The following is a 21,079-nucleotide window of genomic DNA, read 5'->3' as shown; positions in this document are numbered from 1 at the left end:
CCACCCGGACTCTCTCCGCACGCCCCTCTCCTCATCCGCCTCTACTATCCTCCACCGCTCGCCTCTCCTCCTCCGTTTATACCACGTTTTTCGTTCGCGGCCGTGCCCCTAGCCGGCGACAGACCACCGCTCCTCCGCCCGCTCGTTCTCCCTGCTTCGGTGAGGTGGCTGATAAAAATATCGAGGAAGAAGAAGGGCGGTGGAATGGTGGAAGAGAAAGAGGCGCAGTACTACTCCAAAGATTTCCAATGGGAGGAGCTCCGAGAAGAGGTGGAGCGAGACCCCTCTCTCCGTCACCACCTCGCCCCTTTCCCCTCCTCTTCTCCCCATCCGAGCGACGTGGACGCCTGGAGGCGCTTCCACCGGCGCCATTCCACTGGAAGATTTTTCAAGGTTCTGTTTTCCACCCGAATCTCTTCTCTTCCTCCTCCTCCTCCTCCTGATGATGATGATGATTTCTATCGTCGGCTCTTTTCTGTTGTAGTTTACATGGTAGGAGGGTTGGCATAAATGTTATCGCAGAGATGCCCACCCCTATAGAGTGGAGAAATAGTGCAGTATAAATGCAAGCTTTAGGCATGGCTCTTTAATTGTATAGAGAGATCAGTGCATAGTATGAAATGGTTTGATCTGATGTTTTTCGATGTAAAACTAGTGTCTACAAGACTAATTCGAAGGCTAAAAATATATGAAATCAATAAAAAAGTTTGTTGTCCTCAACATATGTTTTAAATGATTTGATGAGCAAAATCAATTAATGAACACGTTAATTCTAGTTTTTTGGGGTATCGGGTAAAGCTAGGATAGGGTTCATAACAAAAACGAGGGATTAAAAAGACAACCAATTCATTTGCAGAATTTAGAGAAGTGCAAAAAGAAGGGATTAGGATTAGTTAAGGAGATGTATGGTTAGAATTTGTAGGGTCTTGAGTTAGTTTGAATGGATGATTGATAGGGCTTTGGGTTGTAATTTATGAACCAACAAAATATCCATTACACAATACATAAATTGATCCGATGGGGAAAATCAACTGATAAAGTAATGAAAATGATAATTCGTGGTTTTCAGGTTATGGGTTTTCAGTTGTAAAGGCACCCTCACCCTGTGCCCCAAGCAAAAAAAAAAAAGAAAAAGGAAAAACATTTATCTGTCTAAATCTCAGAGTTTGTCGATCCAACCCTTTATATGGCTTGTGAATGGTTAAGGTGAAATTTTAGGTTTAGATGAACTTACTACTATTATCCAGGAAAATGTATCTTGATATTAGTGTTGATTGATGATAAAAGAACAAGGCCAAAACTAAATTAGATTTGTAGAAGAAAACATTTAGAAGATAAGGGCTGTGGATTCATAACACTGTTCCCAAGTATTTGGAAAAGGCTTAATGGTTTTGGTTACAATTAGCAAAATTGAATTTAGGTTGGTTTTGCTAAATAGAAGTTGAGTTTGATAAGTTTCCAACCTCTTTCTCTTCATTTTATAAATCCAAGACTACAGGTTAGCATGGACCGCTAACCGTTGTTGGGGGCAATAACATGATTTGCACCCTTTATATGTTGCTAATAACCATGTGTGGTATTTATCACACGAAGGAAAACAATTGTATGAGGGAATTATTTTTATTACACCACCCTCTTAGTTCATGACGTGCCTACTTTAGTTTAATTCTATGATAATTGCTCAAGCTTTATTATTATTTTTTGATTATAAAGCGATAAACAATGCTCCCACAGGCACAAAATACCATCTTTTCTAATGATTAATAATAAATGTCCAGGAGTTGATGAAAATGCATAAATGCTTTGGGTTTTTACAAACAAATTATAAGATAGAGGGATGCCTTTTTTGAATTAAATTTGATAGCAAAGTTTTCAGTCTGTTGACAAAAAAAATTCTCGATAGCAAATTTAGATATATAATATATCAATGACCAAAGAATGGATAATTTCAATAGCTCAACTCTGTTAAATCTTCCAGCACGTCTTCCCCCAGGAGAAATTTTTTGTAACATGCATACTTTTGTTACTGCAGGAAAGGCGCTACTTGTTGAAGGAATTTCCAGAATTAGTTTATTGTGATGATTTCACCAATCTTTTGGAGGTGGGATGTGGAAATGGAAGCACAGTTCTTCCCATCTTACGGTAATTTTTGTATTGGTATCCATTTTTATCCTATATCAATTCTGCCACATCTGCTCCGAAATCTCATGCCGGATTTTTTTAAAAGATGACCAAAAAAGAAGAACATGGACATGTAAAAGGAAAATCTAGAAGGAAACAATTAAAGAGGAAAAAGGAGAGGGACCAACATAGGAGATAAAAGAAACACAACAAGCTATAGAACTAAGACAAGGAACTAATCATCCTTTTAAGCATTATTTTTTTTTATCTAATTAAATGAGTTCTTCCTAGGTTGTTGTTGCCACTCCAAAATCTCATTCCTGTTTGTGTTTCTTAATGGCTTTGGTAGTAATTCCAAATTGGTTATATCATAGCTCTCCTAAAGTCCTAATGCATACTAAATATCAATCCAGTCCCATTATTAGTGCACTTTTCTCATGCGTATTTTTCCTTTTTGTAATTTCAATATCTAATATATTATTTGAAACTGCAATAATTTTATATATCATTTTTTGTTTTTTGCAAAATTCTTCTTATTCTACATAGGTGCTTATGTAACCAATATCGTTTCAGTGTTTTGCTTCTGTACCGTTGCACCTTTTTTCAAACTTTCGGTAACTAAGATCCTTTCCTCATCTATGCTATGTACTTTAGATATTGTAGTTCGTCATTTTCCCCCTTTGTAGGCCATCTACTCTCATAGCAAGCTTGTTAAAATGTCTTTTGTGATTTTCATACATGTCTTTGTAATGTTACTTCTCTTCTTTTTTGAGTAATATTATTAAAACTTGCATACCTCTCTTTACCTCTAGCTGTCGATGCAAAATGTCATCTGGGCCTATTAAGATGCCTGTATGAGCTTTTTGGTGGATAAATCCTTTGTGCACCAGGAAAGAAGAAATGTGCCTATCTGGAGATGTCCATCAAATATCCCAAAAAATTAGGGATTACAGATCCCGTTGAAGGGGTGATTTATGTTGTCCCCGCTTTTAAGGATTTTGCATTCCTTGAGAAAAACTCTTGTTCTCTGTAATGCTTAAGGTTCCCCCCCCCCCTCTCCCCAAAAAAAGGGTTGCCTTTATCTGGTAGTCCTATGGATAACTAAAATGAGCAGCCAAACAGGCCCTTTATCTTAGACATTTTCAACCTTTCGATTACTGGATTTGCAAATCTGACCTAGTTTATGCTAATAATATTTTGGCTCAAGCAATGGAGCAGTTATTCTGCTGGAGTTAGTTGTACAAATATCATCATGATATATTAGAAGTTTGAGTTTGTTTTAGTATTTTTTAATAGTATCCTTATTGAGGATGGTGATTCTAGTACTTGTTTAACATTATCATTGTGAATGCTAAGTTCTGTCCATTGGTTCCTTATGGAAAGTTACTTGTACTGCATACATGCGATGACAAGTGAGCTTGCAGTCATACTTGCTAAATAGCGGTCATAGGAGACTATAGATTCTTGTTTTTTCTGCCGCAGAACCATGTAACATTTCTTCTGGAGTATTGTCATTGTATTTATGAGAAAATTCTTCCTGACCTGTGGAAAAAAGAGATCCTGATTATCTTTAACATGTTAAGTTTTTCTTGTGTTTTTAAATGCAGGACTTTGATACATGCTCCTGCCCATATTATAATTTATCTTAAGAACTTCTATTTCTCCATATTATATTATTTTTAACTGCTTATTATAACAAGAGTTTGTCTTGTTCAGTGCAAAACAGAATATTCTTGTATATGCTTGTGACTGCAGCGAGGAGGTCCTTGAAAAGGCAAAGGAGATTTTAGCTACTGCTAATGCAGTCTCACTTGAACAACGGTTCCATCCATTTTTACTTGACTTTTCTGTAGGTGGCTTTCCAAATTGGTTGTTCTGCGCTTCTTGTCAAAAGAATTCCTTGGCAAAGCCTTTAAACTTCCCATCAGGTTGCTGTTTTTGACTTCTGATCCTATTTTGCATCTATTTTTTATTTTGCCATGCATGATCTTGATGTTATGGTCCTTCTTTGGTCTTTTATCCTAGATTTTAAAGAAAACGAATCAACAACATTGAATGATTTATCCTTCTTGCGAGAAGATAGATGTTGTATTGGTGGAGTTGATTTTATTACTTTGGTAAGTGTGGCCTTTTCAACTCTATTCAATATTTCATCATCAAACATGTGAATTCCTGAAGAATACTTGATGTGTGACATGAAAAACTTGTTATGCTTTTGTCCGTTCTCACAAATTGCTTTTTCGTCAATGAACTGTCACATAATGCTCTTTCCTCTTTATCTTTCTATGTAACTGAAGGTCTGTCAAATATTTAAAATTCAGAGTTTCAAAGTTTCTCCTGTTAATGCACTGTTCTTTCTGTTATCAAAAGTGCCATGGGTGTGCAATTTGACAATGATTTATGGTGTAGTTGTATGCATAAAGATGACCAAGATTATCAAAATGCTTAGGTGGTCCTAGGCAGCGGCCCCTTGAAATGCCTAGGTTGGTGCCTGGAGTTTAAAACTGAAATGGGTTAGTGTATAATGTACTTTGATAAGTACATGCTAGGGCTAATTAATATTAATATAGTTATTAGATTGTGAAAACATCATAACATATATGAAGAAAAAAAGCTGGAATTTAAGGCGATGAATAATATCATAAATGGGCGCCGGCCTTGTGAAAAAGCAGCCTGCAGGCAATCAGGTGCCTGCCTAGGCACCAACCTAGGTGCCTTCCTAGGCACCAACCTAGGTGCCTTGGCAGCTGCCCATGTGACAACTTGGAAAGCACCAGGTGTCAAGGCAGTGGGGCTGCCCAGGCACGTACGCGGATAAATGGATTTGAAATTTTTGTTCCTTTTTATAAAACTATGAATTTCCTTTTCAAGGTAAATGTGCAGACTATTTACATGTTTAACTTTGTTCTTTTAGTATTTATGTTCCTATTCTTCACCAACACCATTATCTCTGTATAATATATATCCATTTGATTTTTGGTGTTTATATTTGTTCTTAGGCCATCTATACTAGAACTTAAATTATAAAATTTATCTGAAAGCATTAATTTATTCAAACTTCTCATGTTGACCTGTTGAAAGAGAGTTTTTTTTCTGCAGCTTTTTGTGAATTTATAGAGAGATTCTTCATTTTCATTTATTCATCTTTTGTATAACCTTGCTTTCATATCAATTCACTTGTAGAAGAATAGGATGGATCTTGTGTAGTCATGATACAGGAAACAGAAAGTTGCTTTTCCATATTTTGGTTCTTGACTTTAGCAGCTGGTTCATTATTTTTGATTTGTAAACTATACAAACAGTAGATTCTTCCGGGACAACTACATGTTCATGTAAAGTAACTTATGCAATTCTTGGTTCGCCGTACTGGTATGCACCGCCGTATACAGGGCATACCATATATGGTGGCACCAAACCGAGACTCGGTACGCAGCGGGGCGGGGGGGGGGGGGGGGGGGGGGTTGCATACGAAGTCTTAGTACGCTGAACCGACCCCGTACCGGGCGTACCGACTGTACCAGTGTGGTACTGGTATAGGGTTCGGTAACGAGATATTGAATCTCGATGTCATTTAATATATAACTTAGTTATTTTTTTTCATGGAATTTAACACTATATCCTGTTGCTAATTTACAGATTTTTACCATGTCAGCGGTACCGCTTCAAAAGATGTCATTTGTTGCTGATAATTGTTTCTCTGTTTTAAAACCTGGGGGTTTGCTCTTATTCAGAGATTATGGTAATATACCCTGATGGATCATTTTAGAGTAGTAAATTTAATTAATTATTCTTATCTGGGATGGTAACTGCAATAGTCAGTTCCTTCAAATGATTACTATTTCTTGGTGATATTTGGATGTTAGCTAATGATTAGCCTGCATGTGTCAGGCCTTTATGACATGACAATGCTTCGATTTTTGCCGGAGCAGAGAGTGGGGTGCAATGTGTACATGAGATCAGATGGCACTCTTTCATATTTTTTCTCACTGGATATTGTAAGGGATCTCTTCCTTGGTGCTGGCTTCATTGAGGTACAGTGTACTTTATAAACATCACCAATATCACATACTTCTGTGCTTATAGCATATATGAGTTATAGATGTGCTAGATTTAAAGAAAAACCTCATTCTGTTTTGAGTTCAGATATGCAGAATATGAGTAGGTCCAGGTAATTAACGGTGATAATTTGCATGTTTAGCAAGACTGAAACCTGCTGTCTTGTTGTCCCAAAGGCATTGCATCTTCCATGGTACCTATTCTCAAGGAGTTGTCAAAATTAAATCATTGACGGAGTATGTTTTTGATATTGCAAGTAGCCTAATCAAGGATTTTTTTTTTCTTTTAAAGTTCTGAAGCACATATTTTGTTGTTGTAAGTGATTTTGGCCAATGCAAGTAAATAATAAAGAAGAAAAAGTTAAGAATAAATTTAAAATTGGCTACAAGTTTCTTATGTCTGGCGGTGGAGTCAACAATTTTTTGCTCATAGATGCGCTTGAAGATTGATGCCTACATGGTGTATGCTTGACATCAATCTATATGTTCATATAATCACTACTCTTGACACTCAACCATGTGGAAGTAATTGTTAACTTCATTGCTAAAGTATGCAATGCATCTCTCCAAATAAGTTGTTTTTCTTAGTGAAGATTTGAAATACCGTAGCATGGGGGCATATTGGCAATATATTGATATGGTGCATATGAGGGTTTAAATACCAGTACTAGGGCTCATTCCTTTGAAGTCTAAACCCAAGTTAGTTCGGTATCAGGACAGATCAGGATGGACTGGAACAATCATTATAGACAAGTATGAAGAGAAAACAGATAAAGATAATTAAATAAATTAAAGAAATAGTGTCTTGGGATGCTATGCCATCCCAAGTGCGGGGATGCATCAGTCTCGATCCTCTATTTGCCTCAGTCCAGACTTGAGATCCCCAAAACCGGGTCTTTATCCAATATGGTATGGTATCGTCGAACCAGTATGGTATGGTATCGTCGAAATGAACCTGGTCCTCAACCCTTCATGCATATTGTATTATGCCCCCATGTTTACCTTTTTGGTAGTTGGGGTGGGGGGAGGGCGCCCTAAGAAGAAGGAACATGATATGTCCACGAGCATCTACAGTTGCTTAATAAATAAGCTTATGGGGAAATTTGCTAGCACACATGATAGGTGAACCAATTGTGGTGGCCAGATTAGTGAAATGGCAACTGATTGGTTACCTTCCATGGAGCGTGAGATGCGTGAAAAGTGAGGTGCAGAATCAAAGAATTCATTCACCATGGTGCAACAAAGGGTGATCATGGGAGGGGTTGAAATCATCTCCCTATATTTATACACTGGTTTGCTGAAATGGGTGGTATGACATGGTACATAATGTGGTATGATGCAGTATACTCCATGGTGCGATTGGTTTTTAGGCCTATACTACCATTTAGCATCATTCAAATATATTACATGGGTTTGAAGCAAGGTTTGGAATGCCCTTGATTGATACTTTATCAACCAAGGATGGGTGCAGCATGCACCATATCATGGATTATGCTGATAACAAGTATCAAGGGGTATGCATTGGCACACTCCATTCACCCTTTATATGGCTTTTTGATTGGTTTTCGTTTATTTTCTTATCTAAATTCTATGTTTTTGCAAGAAATAATATGGGAGTATCAAGTTAGATGCCCATGCCCTAACTCGAAGTTTTTCTATAGGTGCTGAAATCATTAATAATTTAACATGCATAAATATCACAATGTTCGCCATAACATTACATAACGCAAAAATATATCTAAAGGATGTGTTAAAATTAGCAATTAACTAAAATGCAAGTAATGAAATAAAGAAGACATTTATAATTTTATTTAACAACACTAGCACATGCAATGTAAAACCATTCAAAATATCACTACTATAATCAAGGATCATGTATTAGGCAATAGCTTAACTGTATAGTTTTATCAGGTTTTAATTTTTCAAAATTTCTATAGTGCGACTTGAACTTGCACTTATCGATTTGTCTTGTCTTTTTTAGGTAATTTAACAATGGTTTCTAGATATATATTTTTAATTATTTAATAAATATAATAAACAAAAATAAAATTCATATGAAAATACTGTAGCAACTTGCTCCTCTTTCTTCCTCTTAGTTCCACCTTCTAAGGTGGAAAGTGAGAGAATCACCTTTTCACCCACTTTTTAGTAGTACCCAGGCTATTGCTTTGTACGGGAATGGTCTGGGTCAGTTTGATGCTAAACAATCTTGATCGTTCTCTAAACTGCTTGTTCTAACCTCAGTTTTGACAGTTCATGTGGTCCTTGTGCGGATTAGACTCCCCTGTATTGAGGAGATCTTAGTAGGGTATGCACCGAGTGGTGCATGCTGAACCTCTTAATGTTTCAAATGTTGGTACTTTGGAAACAATAATGGAATTTGCTTTAAAAAGCAAGTATATTAGGAAAATGTGCTACTGGCGTTACAAATTCTGTATTTATAATTGGCGAGGGAAATATCAAGATATTACATATACAACCCATTCTTTATTGTTTGCTTCCAAAATTATATGCTTTTTATTAAGTCTGTCTTGTTTGATCTACCTAGGGTTAAAAAAAAAACAATTTCCTAGTTTGTTTTAGCAGGCCAAAAAACAAAAAGATGTTTAACTGTTGAACGAAATGTATACATTGATAAATTCAATGAAAGTAGTGTAACTAGGTTTGGTTAAAATCTTGATTCGACAGGGAAAAATAGGAAACAAATTATTTCATAGAAAAGGAGATTACAATAGATAGAAGAAGAAATACATGTGTTAACTGGCATCATGAATTTAACTAGAGTTCCACATTTTACTTATTTTTTCTCAATAACTATTTAAACCTTCCTAGTTACATGTATCCATTTTATTCATATCATAATCTTTTGAATCCCTGGACCCCAAATCCAAGATAGTTATCAAACATGCATTGGACCAGCTGGTCAGACAGGAGAATCAGTGAAGTGGCCACCTATCTGGTCTGGGTTCATAATCGGAATGGACATGCTTGTGACCCTGTGCAAACCAGGATAAACTTAGCAGAATTTAAGAAAATGGGTGACTTGGGTGGATTTTGAGAAACTCAGTTTTTGAATTAAGTATTCATTTTGTTATTATATAAAAATTCTACCTTCAAAAGCTGGAGCATGGGTTTGATCCTTTGACCAGCATAAGTATTCAAAGAATGAGACATTTTACAAGATTGATTTATGTTCATGATAAATTATACTTATAGTATTTATCAGGTATGTCGTACCAGCCGGTATGGGCCGGTACGAATCGGTCCGGGCAGAAATCGGTGCCGGATCCCACGCCATACCGGTACGGACCGATATGGGACCGGTACACTGACTGGTACCGGTACGACGGATCTTAGTATGTATGTTTATTTTTATACCTAGAAATTAAATATTGGGACCCTTTAAATTCATGAGTTACTTCAAGCAGGTTGAAGATGTCATAATTATTTTTTTCCCTATTGGTAAAACTTGAAAAAATGTAATTCAGTTTTTTCTTTCTGGTGGCTTGAAGTATTTAATCTATGCTATCTATTAATAACAATGCACTGCATAACTTCAGATTTACAACTTAACAGTACACTGGTACGTTACATAGTAATAACACATAAAATTAGAAATCATGTTGATCACTTAAGAAGGGACATGTCACTATGTTGACATATTAATGCCCTAAGTATTGTATATACACAAGTACACAACCATTACCATTGGAAAGAAAACTAAGACAATATGGAATATCGTGAATTTTAACTTTTGTTCAGTGTCAATGTTTTTTTTTTGTTATGAATACGTGCAATCTGTAATGCAGACATTCTTATGAAGAAAATTCAAAAAAAAAAAAAGTGAGAAAGATGTCTAGACCATCTTAAGTATAAATAAGAACTCAATACCATCGGAATGGGATGGTATAACCGGCAACATATTGTTCCTATGGAAAACCAGCATTGACCCTTAAGATGCCAAAATCGACTTGACTAGCATGTAGTGACCATACTGCTCTCTATGGTCTGTACCAATTGGTACTGATATGCCAATTCATGCCATTTTGTACTGGTTACTTTTCATTTGTTGATTCCGAGGTGTTGGTACATATTGACCCTACCGGTACCATAAAAATGAAATAATTGTTTGCTATGGTCAAATACTGTTTAAAATGGAGAAGCAAGATATAAGCCTTCCCTGCTCAGTACAAGGCTAGATCAATGTATACTGCATAGCTCTATGTTGGTATGGATGAACGTACAATAGTATGTGTTATACAGAGCTTGAATGTTCACACTGCTATGCTGTGTTGATAAGTTGGGCTAGCTTTTTGACAATTGGATGGATTGAAATATTTGCCCAGGGGACCATAAACCAAAGTGTAATGATTCACAAGTCTTTTCCAACATTATGGACCAAAATTGCAAAAGAGCAGGTAAATATCTAAAAGGGAAATCTGGATAAACAAGAACAAATTGATCATATGACCTCCTGATCAGTTCTTAGGTAGTCTGGTAGTTGGGTTTAGATTACCCGTGCTTATAGCTGTACCCAATGAGATTTTGGATCTGACTTTAGGATCTAAACCAGTCCCAATAGCTAATGAGATTCAACTTCTAGAACCAAAGCCAAGATCTTGGGTTGCCTAAGATGGCTTTTAAACAGAAAATGGAAGACTGGGATGGATTCCTGTGCAGATTAATATCCTAGGAAAATGCTTTTTATAGATCTGAAATGTTACTTCCCTTCGGATGGACTAAATACAAAGGACAAAGCAAACCAATGAAATATTATGTAATATTTTCTTAAATGTACTAAAATACTTTTCCTTCATTATTTATTTTCTGGTTTTATTTCGTTTTTCTATTTCTGATATTTAAATTGCTGATTTCTAAGGAAAAAATGGTTATGATCTTTCTAAACTTATGAATGGCGTGTCAAAAATACTAATGGATTTTTATGTGATAAGTTTGTCAAAGAGCACACAGTTCGTTTGTTTTGAGGGAAAGATGAGGTAAGCCTAATCACAGCATATTAAATTGTGGTTCAAGCAGTCGCATATGCCTCTTAGTCAAGCAGATGTGGCTGGTTGAGTTTACTGCATTGGTGTGGGTGCATGCATATTGTAGCTACTTTTAGAACCTTTCCTAATTTCTTTCATTAAGAAAATGCAAGGAGAAAAGGAAAGTAATCAATAATGTAAGGGAGAGACAGAAAAGTTTATAAAAGAGCCAAAAAGTGCAAAGGAAAAGAGGCAGAGAATAAAAGGAGAATGAAACAAAAGAGAGAAGCTAGAGAATGGAGAGGGAAATATTTTGTAATTTCAATGGAGCAAATTGATCCAAACATTAAGCAAGAAGTGGACAGAGTTGAGAACTTCCAGCTCTGAAGAAGCCTGAGGGTGTGGTTTATTTTAATGTATTGGGTTGTTGGTTCCTTTTGGTGAACGTTGTATCAGTCTTCCCAAATTTTTCTTCTTTTGAACGTAATTTAGGATTCCTTTTCTAGCATTGCTGCATTTTCACCATTACATCTGCATCATCATTATGCTTTTTGAATAAGATCACCCTAATATATTATTGATGCTCGTCTTATATGACATGCTAGATATTGTGGTGATCTCATAAACTTTATCTAGTTACTCCCATTCCTTGAAAACACGCTTCTGTATCTTAGCATTTTTCTGTTCTTTTGGCTCAACCGCTGAATTTAGTTTATACTTGGTTTTTGATATCATGCAATTATTTCACATATCATTTTAAAAATTCAGTTAAAATGGTTCTTTTTCTAAGAGTTATAATGTGGTTGGAGAAGGATACAAAGATTTCATCATCCAAATAACTGGGGACTCTGTTTATGTACATGCAGTTGGAGCTTGAATATTGTTGTGTAAGGTCAGTGAATCGCCGTAATGGGAAGAAGATGCAAAGGGTTTGGGTTCATGGAAAGTTCCAAAAACCCTCATAATGCTTCCTACTTCATTTTAACATCTGCTCAAGGTAGTTTATTATGAAAAGAATGTAGGATTGTTTTCTTTCCTTTTCTTCAGGCTTATTTATGAAAATTATTTGAGTAGCCATGCTAGTAAGTTTGGAGTTGAAATAGGATTATAGGTTTTATAGATATTTTCTAGATGATATTTGGATATCTAATCAATAACATGATTGTTTGTATGCATTTTCCTAATTTAATTCTGGAATATCAATTTTTTGGAAAAAAGCAGGTCAATTGAGGACTTAAAAATTATCATAATGACAAATCATGTGATAGTTTTTGCTTCAATATAAGGACACATAAAAGATAAATAGGCTTTTGCTTTAGTGCTTTAATAGTTGGGGACTTGCTTTTTAGACAATATGAATACAAATTTAATTCTATGATCTTTAATCAAAAGTAATGGCAAGATAGCCATTACTTGTATGAAAACCTCAAAGGGTGCAAAATCATTTAGATATGAAAATAAGAAAAGGCTTCTCATGGGCATGCGTGTAGATTCCATTTATGTTGATAATGAGATATCATAAAGTGTAATTATGAGATACATATGCTGGTCAATTAATCTTTTAACTATTTAAAGCATGGCTTTACCCGATGGATGGTTCTAAGCATGGCTTTAGATACTGTTAGAATGAGATCGTACAATTAATACCATACTGTTTCAATAGGATTCTAGCATCAGGATGCCCCTAAGTTGTCAAAATACATAAAACATGAGTGTCCCAGCCAAGTTAGTTCAGCAACCACTAGTATAGAGCTGGTATGGATGGTGGGGGGCAATATCGAGTGTTCTGGGGTCCCAACACTAAGATCATAGAGAGATGAGGGATGAGAATTCGAGAGAGGGAGAAAATATGAGAAGGGTACTTGCCAAAACTTGAGAGGAGACGGCAACCATGGTGTTGGTGTTGTGGCACGGTCACAAAGGTGTTATGAACAACAACAGAGGTCCTTAAGGAGGGGAATAGATGAGAGGAGCGGAGTTGGGGCTATGGTGTAATGTTAAGGGAGCAAAGGAATAAGTTATTATTTAGCATCACTTCCATTTGTCTATTTCAGAAATAAAAAAATTATTTCTATTATTTAATTTTTTTAAAAAATATAAATATGTTTGATGTAGTCTGTTAGTTTTAAAAATGAATATGGAAGGGTGATGAAGGTGGTGGTAGTAGTAGAGGAGGCAATGGAAAGGCAATGGTGTTGGTGGTGGGATTGATAGCAGTATGGTAGAGGTGGAGACAATGAAAATGGTGGTGTGATGGTGGCGATAATGGTGATGATGTCAATGGTGGGATGGTGGGGGTAGGCCAATTGATGAGGCGGAGGCAACTATAGCAGTCATGGTGGCGGTGGTGTTGGTAGCAGAGATGTTGACAATGTGGTGAATATAATAATGCTGGCAGTGGTGGTATGATAGCAGCAATATTTGCAGTGTCAGCAGTGGTGATGACATTGGTGGTGGAGGCGGTGTTGGTAAAAAATAACATACCAAATCATTACAATATTGGACATTTGTCCTGGTGGTTGGAGATTTATGTTTGCTTTGAAAACACATGGTTGGAGGTTTATGCGATCATTAAAATTATAATAAATATTTTTATTGTCTTGATTAATTATTTTACATGACAAAATTGTTTGGATGAATCATTAAAATTGTCTTTGTCATCATTTGAAATATTTCTTTTTGGATGAATTTAAACATTTTTGCATGTTTTCTTTTTTTTTTCTGTGCCATCTCAAAAAAGATATTTGCCAATAGCTTTCTACATGCCATCAAAAGTTATAGTGATTTTTTTTCCTATTTGGATGAGCTATTTTTTGTCAAAAAATTATTATTTTACTATCTGGATGAATCATTAATGTGTTTTTGTCATCATTATTTTTTGATGGATTTTTTAAAAAAGGGGCAATAACAATTATGTATAGTTAAATTATTATTTACTGAAACTTCTGTTTATTATGTAATAATTTCATGAATCAGAAAAGTATACATAATATTTAAGAAAAGGCATATCATTAAAGTTTTTGTGAGTGACATGAATGTACTCATTTCTTGAACAAAAATTCCAATATATATAACAACTTTTAATGATATACAATATTTTTGTGTGGAAAATATATATAAACTGTAAGGATATAAATATATTATTATTTTTTTGTGCAGAAATTATTTATAGTGAGGATACAAATATAGAACATTTATTATTTTTGTTGGGGGTTGGGGGGTAAAATTAATATTGCACAAGGGATTTGAACCCTTGCACCTGTGTGCATGGGTCTTCCTTATGGCAAGGGAGGAGATACATTCAAAAGAGGCAGATGTTTTACTTGAAGTATATAAAAGAAGTAACAATTTAAAAACAATTTACAAGAAAAAGGGACTTTTAGGCATCCCTACAGGACAAGGATGTTGCCCCATTGATGTGTCGGTACAGGACGGACAGGGTCTGTGCCGATGCAGCAAAAAACTGTTTCCACCTCTAGTATTGGTTTTTAAAACCTTGATTCCAAGCGTTTTGATGCATGATCAACAAATGCTTGCATATTCTAGATGAGACCAAACACATTAGTTGATTCAAGCTCTTGAAGATTTATTGGGACTATGGATTGCAATTTTTTAGCTTACCCTCTATTCTCTTTTTACCAAGCAACAAGATCAAGGAGGTGCATGATACAGGATGTTGGAAATCTCCCGTGAGTAGCATTTATCATTTTCAAATTTTTATTAGTGTACTGAATGATATGGCACCAATAGATTGATTATTCTTGGTTGACTTTGGTTAATAAAGAGATTCTAAGTCTTTATTTTGTTGTGGCGTATGCACCGGAGTATGAACTTATTATAGGCAAGCATCATTCCTAGATACTGGAATAGAAGTAGTGAGATGGTTATGTGCCATTCAATTCCTAAAAAACTGGAATAGAACATCATTCTTGAAAAGTGATCCTCTATTTCATTCCCAGACCCTGAACATTGAACAACTGAATGACTTTTATGGAGTAATTTCATGTAAAAATGATATGATGTTGATATTTTAAAATTTTGGAAGTTGGAACTGTAGGGAGTCCCTACACAATAAAATGAATTAAAGAAAATGGTGTGCATCACTGGAAGAAGCTTTCCTGATATGTTTCGAGCTTCTAAATTATTGAAAGTAAAGCTAGATAGACTTGCAATAGATCATTCCACTTATGCACTATCATGTTGACCAGCTTCATGATCCTAGCAACAGTACTAGGAGAGACATTGAAATTGTGCACCGCCAATTAATGAACATTGTGGTATTGATGTGATCATATACACAAACCATATATTATTTTGCTACTTAAGGGATTGGATCTGAGGACAATATTGCTTGCAATTAAAATGTTTGTAGGTTGAGTAGAAAGAAATTGTGGAGGGTTCTTTTCTGCTGTGGCCCAATTAAAGAGGTAAGCATCACTTGTAGTCTATAACTTTTCCACCTGAATGGTTAGGCCGTACAGATTGATTTATTGGTATTGTATGTAGTAATTCATATTATCTTTTTGAGTAGGTAAAATAGTGCAGAGAGCTGTTTCTTGATGGTTCACTGGTTCAATTGTACAAACAAATCAGCTACTTTTCTGTTAGAATGACTTTCTAATGTGGCGTTCTGTTTTACCTGCACCAAGAGGTGACCATGATAACAGTTATGTGATGCGGTAACATAAGTTTTGGTAAGAAGTAGTTGATGAGTCGAAGCAACCACTGCTTCAATCCATTATTCTGCTGTGTCAGAGGGGTGATGTTTGTTTTCTGTGTTTTCCTGTGGGTGAGAGTCAAAAGAAAGAGTTCAAGCATTGAGATTATGGAGGTACCCAGATGTCCATGGAATGCTAAGCAGAATTGAACACACATGGTGATTTTCTTGATAAAATCAAAAACATGCAAGTAGTAAGGCTCCTTGGATGACAGGCGATTTGGAAACTGCTTGTTAGGTTGACTCAAACATTTATTCGTAAATGAATATTTTTGATACAGGTTTTATATGCTTATTTTTAGGCAACTTATAATTTGGAAGCAGATTCCTTCAATATATTTTACTAGGTGAGTTTGGAAACTTGAGATATCATTCATCATTGAAGTCTACCTTGAGTAAGGAGATAAGCATGGAGACCTATTTTTATCTTGACAGAATGTGACAAAGTCAAATAATTCATTTTTTTCTTAATCGATCATGTAGTCTGTTTACCTTCATGCTTCACCCCAAGTGATTAGATTCTTTCTAGTATAATGCTTATTCTTTGCATATATTTTGCAATCAGTGATTGATGACACCTCATCAAACTTTTTTCTGTCATCATTCCTCCTAGTTCTCCATTCAAACAAGTATTAATACCAACCATGTGCCAATGCCATTAAACTTTCTCCATCATCATTCCTCCATGTTTTTCCATTCAAACACGATATCGATATAGAGGGCCCAATTCTGGGGCATTCTATAATATGAATTGTTTAATCATTAATGTTAAGGACAGCAGCATACTGATCATGTGTGGCTGCAAGTACAGCATACATGTGAGAAATATGATGTTCCTACCGTGATTAATTTTCAAATGGAAGTAAAATGGTATCAGTACTGTATCATGCAGAAAGGATGGTATTCAAGTAGTTGATGATGTACTTAGCAATACATATACATGAGTTCTTTATGATTTCTGCTTTGCCTTTGTTTGTGCTGTAAATTCATTAATTTCCTGTCCATTAGTCGATCAGAAGTAAATCATGAATTGCCACCTAATTGTGGAAGCTGGAGAGGTCTCATCACATTTTTCAGATATCTGTACTCTGTGCCCTCACATAGAGTGTTTTCCTCCTAATCAACAGAAGATCAGATCGGGTTTTCTGCCTGAAGTTTTGCTAGATGGAAGGACCTACGAATGGATTCTTCTGTGCCAGCAATGAAGGGAAAAATTTTATCTTTCTGGTGCACCACAAGTTTTTATCTACAGCTCATAAGTTTGTTACTTATTCTCGGCCCCCAAACTCTTCAACCAATTGACTTGCAAGTTGTAATCTATATAATTTATTGCAGCCCCAATACGTCTTTACCCATTATCAGACATGTTATTGCACCCTTTAATCTTTCTTCTCACAGAATATAACTTTTTGTATTCTTTAGCTAAGTTGTTTGGCTAGAAGAGAACAGACGTGACAACTAAACAACCCTCCAACCACACCTTTATCAAAAGAATAGCCGGGAATCCTATCTAGTGCGGAACTAATTATTGAGTAATGTAGCAATGAAGGGTTCCCTTTCTGCTTAATTTAGATAGATATGGGGCTCATCATATTGTTAGTCATGCTAAAATAAGTCCATCTTTTCTATTACAACATGTTTAACCCTATAACCAAGGACAAAGTATCACGAATTTGGTTGGTCCATCAGATCTACAAAGAAACAAGAGGTACCTAAATCACCTACGGTAAGATTAAAAGCTACTCGACAATGAACAGCTCATGCCATCATTTTCACCCATGCCCGTGAGTTTGCTTCCTATATTGGGACTGCTTCATTTTTATCTTTTTATTTTGCTCCTGATGGTTGAAAATATTTTTGTCCCAAGCATATAATATTTCTATAGCTTCCGTCGGATCCAAAGGGTGTTTGAGATTAACTTTGACTATTATTCCCAAAATTTAGAGAATTCCTGCTATTGTTAAGGAGTGGAAGGTCCATGGCTGTGTTCGGTGCTTGAAAGCTAAAATAGAATTTTCTATGAGTGCATTGTTTTCCAAAGGAAATTTATTTAGAGAATTTTCTATGAGTGCTATCGTTTTCTAGGAGGAAGGCCGCATTGATTTGATTACATGATCAAGTTTCTACGGTAGTTTGCCTTAACATTTGTCTTATGTTAATAGGATCCACCATCAGAAACTAGCCGCTCGCTTGTCCAAATTTTTCAGAAAACAAACGAAGGCTAATGAGGGGTTCTTCTCCCATTGACCTATACTCGCCCTTCAAAGCAAAAAAAGAAAAACTTTCATCAAACGCACCAGTGGTCTAGTGGTAGAATAGTACCCTGCCACGGTACAGACCCGGGTTCGATTCCCGGCTGGTGCAATCATTTTGTTTCTTTTTTTTTTGGGTTAAAATATCGCTTTCCATCTCTCTTGCCGTATAACCGTATTCTTCTCTCTTTTTCAAAGAAAACATCAGCTGCTGCTTGTTTTTTAAACCATGACGAGGCCACAGGACAGCAAGGAAGGAGCCACTTTGAACACGTGGACGAATAGTGGCCTTTCCCGGGCGACAAAACAGGAAGGAGCCACTTCCGAAACGTGGACGAATAGTGGCTTTTCCCGCGTTCTCCTTTCGTTAGTTGCCCGCAGGGAAAGGTGGCGCGGAACCCACGCTCCTCTTTCGGAGTGGAAACCCATCCTCGCCATTCTTTTCTTTTCCGCCTTCCATCCTCTCTCTCCCTTTTTCTTTTAGCTTTTAAAAAAAGCCTGTTCTGATTCCATGGACTTTAACACTGGTTTTTAGGTCCCGTGTCGCCTTCATCGGGGATCCACTAAAAGCCTCTGGATTCTTTACTAAATTTGGCGGTACTTTCAGTCGACAAATTAAGCACCAGAGGGAGGAGGACCGGCAACTAAAGAACCGCTCAGCCATGAGCCTTACTTTTCCGTGTTGGATTTCCCACCCATTCTCGCAGTTTAATAGTTAAAGAATTGTATACAACATATATTCAGAACATATGTAAAGAAAATTTAGATTTTTTTTTTTTAACAAACTTACTTAGCCTAAATTTTGGAGTCGAGTTCTTGCAAACTTGTGTAGCTGATTTTCAGAACTCGCGCAATTCCTAGTAGGTCTGCCGGTGTGCTGAGGCTTGAAGGAATTCTTTGAATTATTAAAGACAAAAAAGAAAGCAACAACTTTGTTGTAAAGATAAAACAAGACATTGAGATGACAAATAATTTTTTCTTCTTTTATTTGCAAATTCCAAACTCTAGAGGAAGTTTGTTGTAAAGATAAAACGAGAAAGAAACAAATTTAAAGTAAAAAAAAAAAAACAAGGCATTGAGATGACAATGTTTTTATCTTTACAACAAGAAAAAAATATAATGTTTTATCTTTGCAAATGCTAGGTTTGAAGGAGTTCTTTCAATTATTAAAGGAAAAAAAAGAGAAAGAAACAACTTTGTTGTAAAGATAGAACAAGACACTAAGATGACAAATATTTTTTTCTTCTTTTACATGCACAGTGCAAACTCTATGGGATGTTTTCCTCTCTGACCGATTACTATATTAGACTGGTAAAAGGTATCTCGATACTGGTTCATTCTCATGGCCTAGCAGTTAGTGTAGCAAGCACCACCATGTCTTGACTAAAGCTCAAGCCAGGTCTCGCCACTTGCACCAGGTCTTGACTAAATGCTTGGAAGTTCCATTAAAATTACCTCATTGAGAACCTACTGGGAACCTCCACCTCAGAAGGCAGATCCTAAACACAATTTGAATGGTTTACATTATAAATACTGTTCGTCAAACCAATCGAGTGATATATGTTTTTAATTTAAATGAATAGGGGAGAGAGAGAGAGAGAGAGAGAGAGAAGCCATCCCCTATTTAAAATTCATCAAAAATTTGATAGAAAGTGAATCAAAAACTAATTCCATTCAGTGGCCGCATCATCCTTTTTCCTTTTAGAAAAATGCTTTAGTAACTCAAAGACATAACTCGAAAAGTCACTCAGCCAGTGTGTTGCATTCTAATTGCTCCCTTTCTATTTGGGTTGTGAATTGTGTTGGCAATAAATTTGAAGCAGAAATAAAACTAAACTATTCTACTTCAATAAATAATAGTCAGTAATAGGCTAAAATAAAAAATTAAAAGTAAAAGTAGGAAAAATGGAACCCGAGATGCTGAGGCGTGGTATGTTGGTCACTTTCCTTGAAGTAGATTTCGCCGCCTTACAGTGCACTAGGCTTGGATGGCGTTCTACTCCTGAGATACAACAGCCTCTCGTTCCTTCTGCCTCGATGATTTGCACGGATCAAAGAAGGCTTTGAACCCAGAATCAATATGCTTCAAGCCCGTTAAACAATTTTGAAAGAAATATTTTAACTGGTGGGAATAGAGAGTATTTTAACTGGTGGGAATAGAGAGTAGAGAGTGAAAAAGAATTGTTCTTTTCTAATCTGTAGAGGCCTTCTATTTATAGACTTCTACAGACGTATGGCTACAGGGCGCGTCCTTTTCCGTGAGGCGCGAAACCTTCGCGTGGACGGGCGCGACGTCCTCGTGGGCGCGATGGGCGCGATCTTTCGCGTGGACGGGCGCGATTCTTCGCGTGGAAGCGCGTTGCTGCGCCTCCCTTAAGGACTCAGGACTCGAACTCACAATCTTGTGAGAACAAACCCCACACACAAACCAACCATACCACCAAAGGATTGTAATAATATAAAACATTTAATCATTAATAAATACAACAATCCCCCACCTGATTAAAATGTTTTCAAGATTTTATAAAAATAGTCATACCGGGCTTTTATGTTACGACTTCAATAAAGGTAGCTTGCGGCTTTGAACCTTTACCTAGTGAAAGTATACTTTCATCTGAAAGGAATAGTGGTAGCTAAAAAACTTTGAACCAAATCCTTTAGTTCAAATTTCCATATACTTCACTCATAACAAATGCAAATACTGGGTTCATCATAGGTGGTGCTTTTTGGCCTCATGCACCAATATCTCAGTTTCATGAGCGCTCTAGGGGTTAAACCCTTATCCCCATAGACTGCGGCCACACAGTCACACTCACATAGGTGAATCCTCCAAGGGTGCTCGCAGCACAGCACCTTGTCATAGACTCGGACTCATTCAGAGTTTTAAACTCTTCCGTATACCTCTGCTGTATTTAGCACTCACATCATAGGGAGAGACCAAATGACATA

The 21,079-nt window shown here is 36.3% G+C and overlaps 1 protein-coding gene and 1 non-coding gene across 10 annotated transcripts; both read left to right on the top strand.

The window, feature by feature from the left end:
* On the top strand, window positions 1–17,239 carry LOC103715462 (Methyltransferase family protein). 9 transcript variants are annotated; one of them, XR_003387236.3, is made up of 9 exons: window positions 1–393; window positions 2,033–2,142; window positions 3,838–4,049; window positions 4,147–4,238; window positions 5,758–5,860; window positions 6,010–6,152; window positions 12,028–12,158; window positions 15,534–15,588; window positions 17,006–17,239. XR_003387236.3 is itself a non-coding variant. In XM_008803082.4 (8 exons), exons 1-7 carry the CDS (start codon window positions 205–207, stop codon window positions 12,124–12,126), a joined length of 948 nt encoding a protein of 315 aa, XP_008801304.2. In that variant the 5' UTR covers window positions 1–204; the 3' UTR covers window positions 12,127–12,158; window positions 17,006–17,239. The 9 variants fall into 9 exon arrangements, 7 of the variants coding, with proteins under 7 accessions (XP_008801304.2, XP_008801305.2, XP_038979534.1 ...); XR_605394.6 differs by lacking the exon at window positions 17,006–17,239 and adding an exon at window positions 15,693–16,198; XM_008803082.4 differs by lacking the exon at window positions 15,534–15,588.
* A 932-nt stretch (window positions 17,240–18,171) lies between these two features.
* Window positions 18,172–18,242, top strand: TRNAG-GCC (transfer RNA glycine (anticodon GCC)). Its single transcript has one exon. It is a non-coding gene; the product is annotated as a tRNA-Gly (tRNA).
* The last annotated feature ends 2,837 nt before the right edge of the window (window positions 18,243–21,079 follow it).

Source organism: Phoenix dactylifera, chromosome 3 (genome assembly GCF_051530095.1).
Source record: "Phoenix dactylifera cultivar Ajwa chromosome 3, Ajwa_hap1_PhDact_Kaust_v1.1, whole genome shotgun sequence".
Lineage (NCBI taxonomy): Eukaryota > Viridiplantae > Streptophyta > Magnoliopsida > Arecales > Arecaceae > Phoenix > Phoenix dactylifera.
The sequence above is the reverse complement of the archived record's forward strand: the minus strand, read 5'-3'. Positions and strand labels throughout refer to the sequence as shown.

Coding starts and splice junctions, on each gene's coding strand:
- LOC103715462 (XM_088718161.2), top strand. CDS start 205: ATGGTGGAAGAGAAAGAGGCGCAGTACTACTCCAAAGATTTCCAATGG. Junction 4,239..5,757: donor GAGTTGATTTTATTACTTTG/GTAAGTGTGGCC, acceptor GCTAATTTACAG/ATTTTTACCATGTCAGCGGT. Junction 5,861..6,009: donor GCTCTTATTCAGAGATTATG/GTAATATACCCT, acceptor TGCATGTGTCAG/GCCTTTATGACATGACAATG.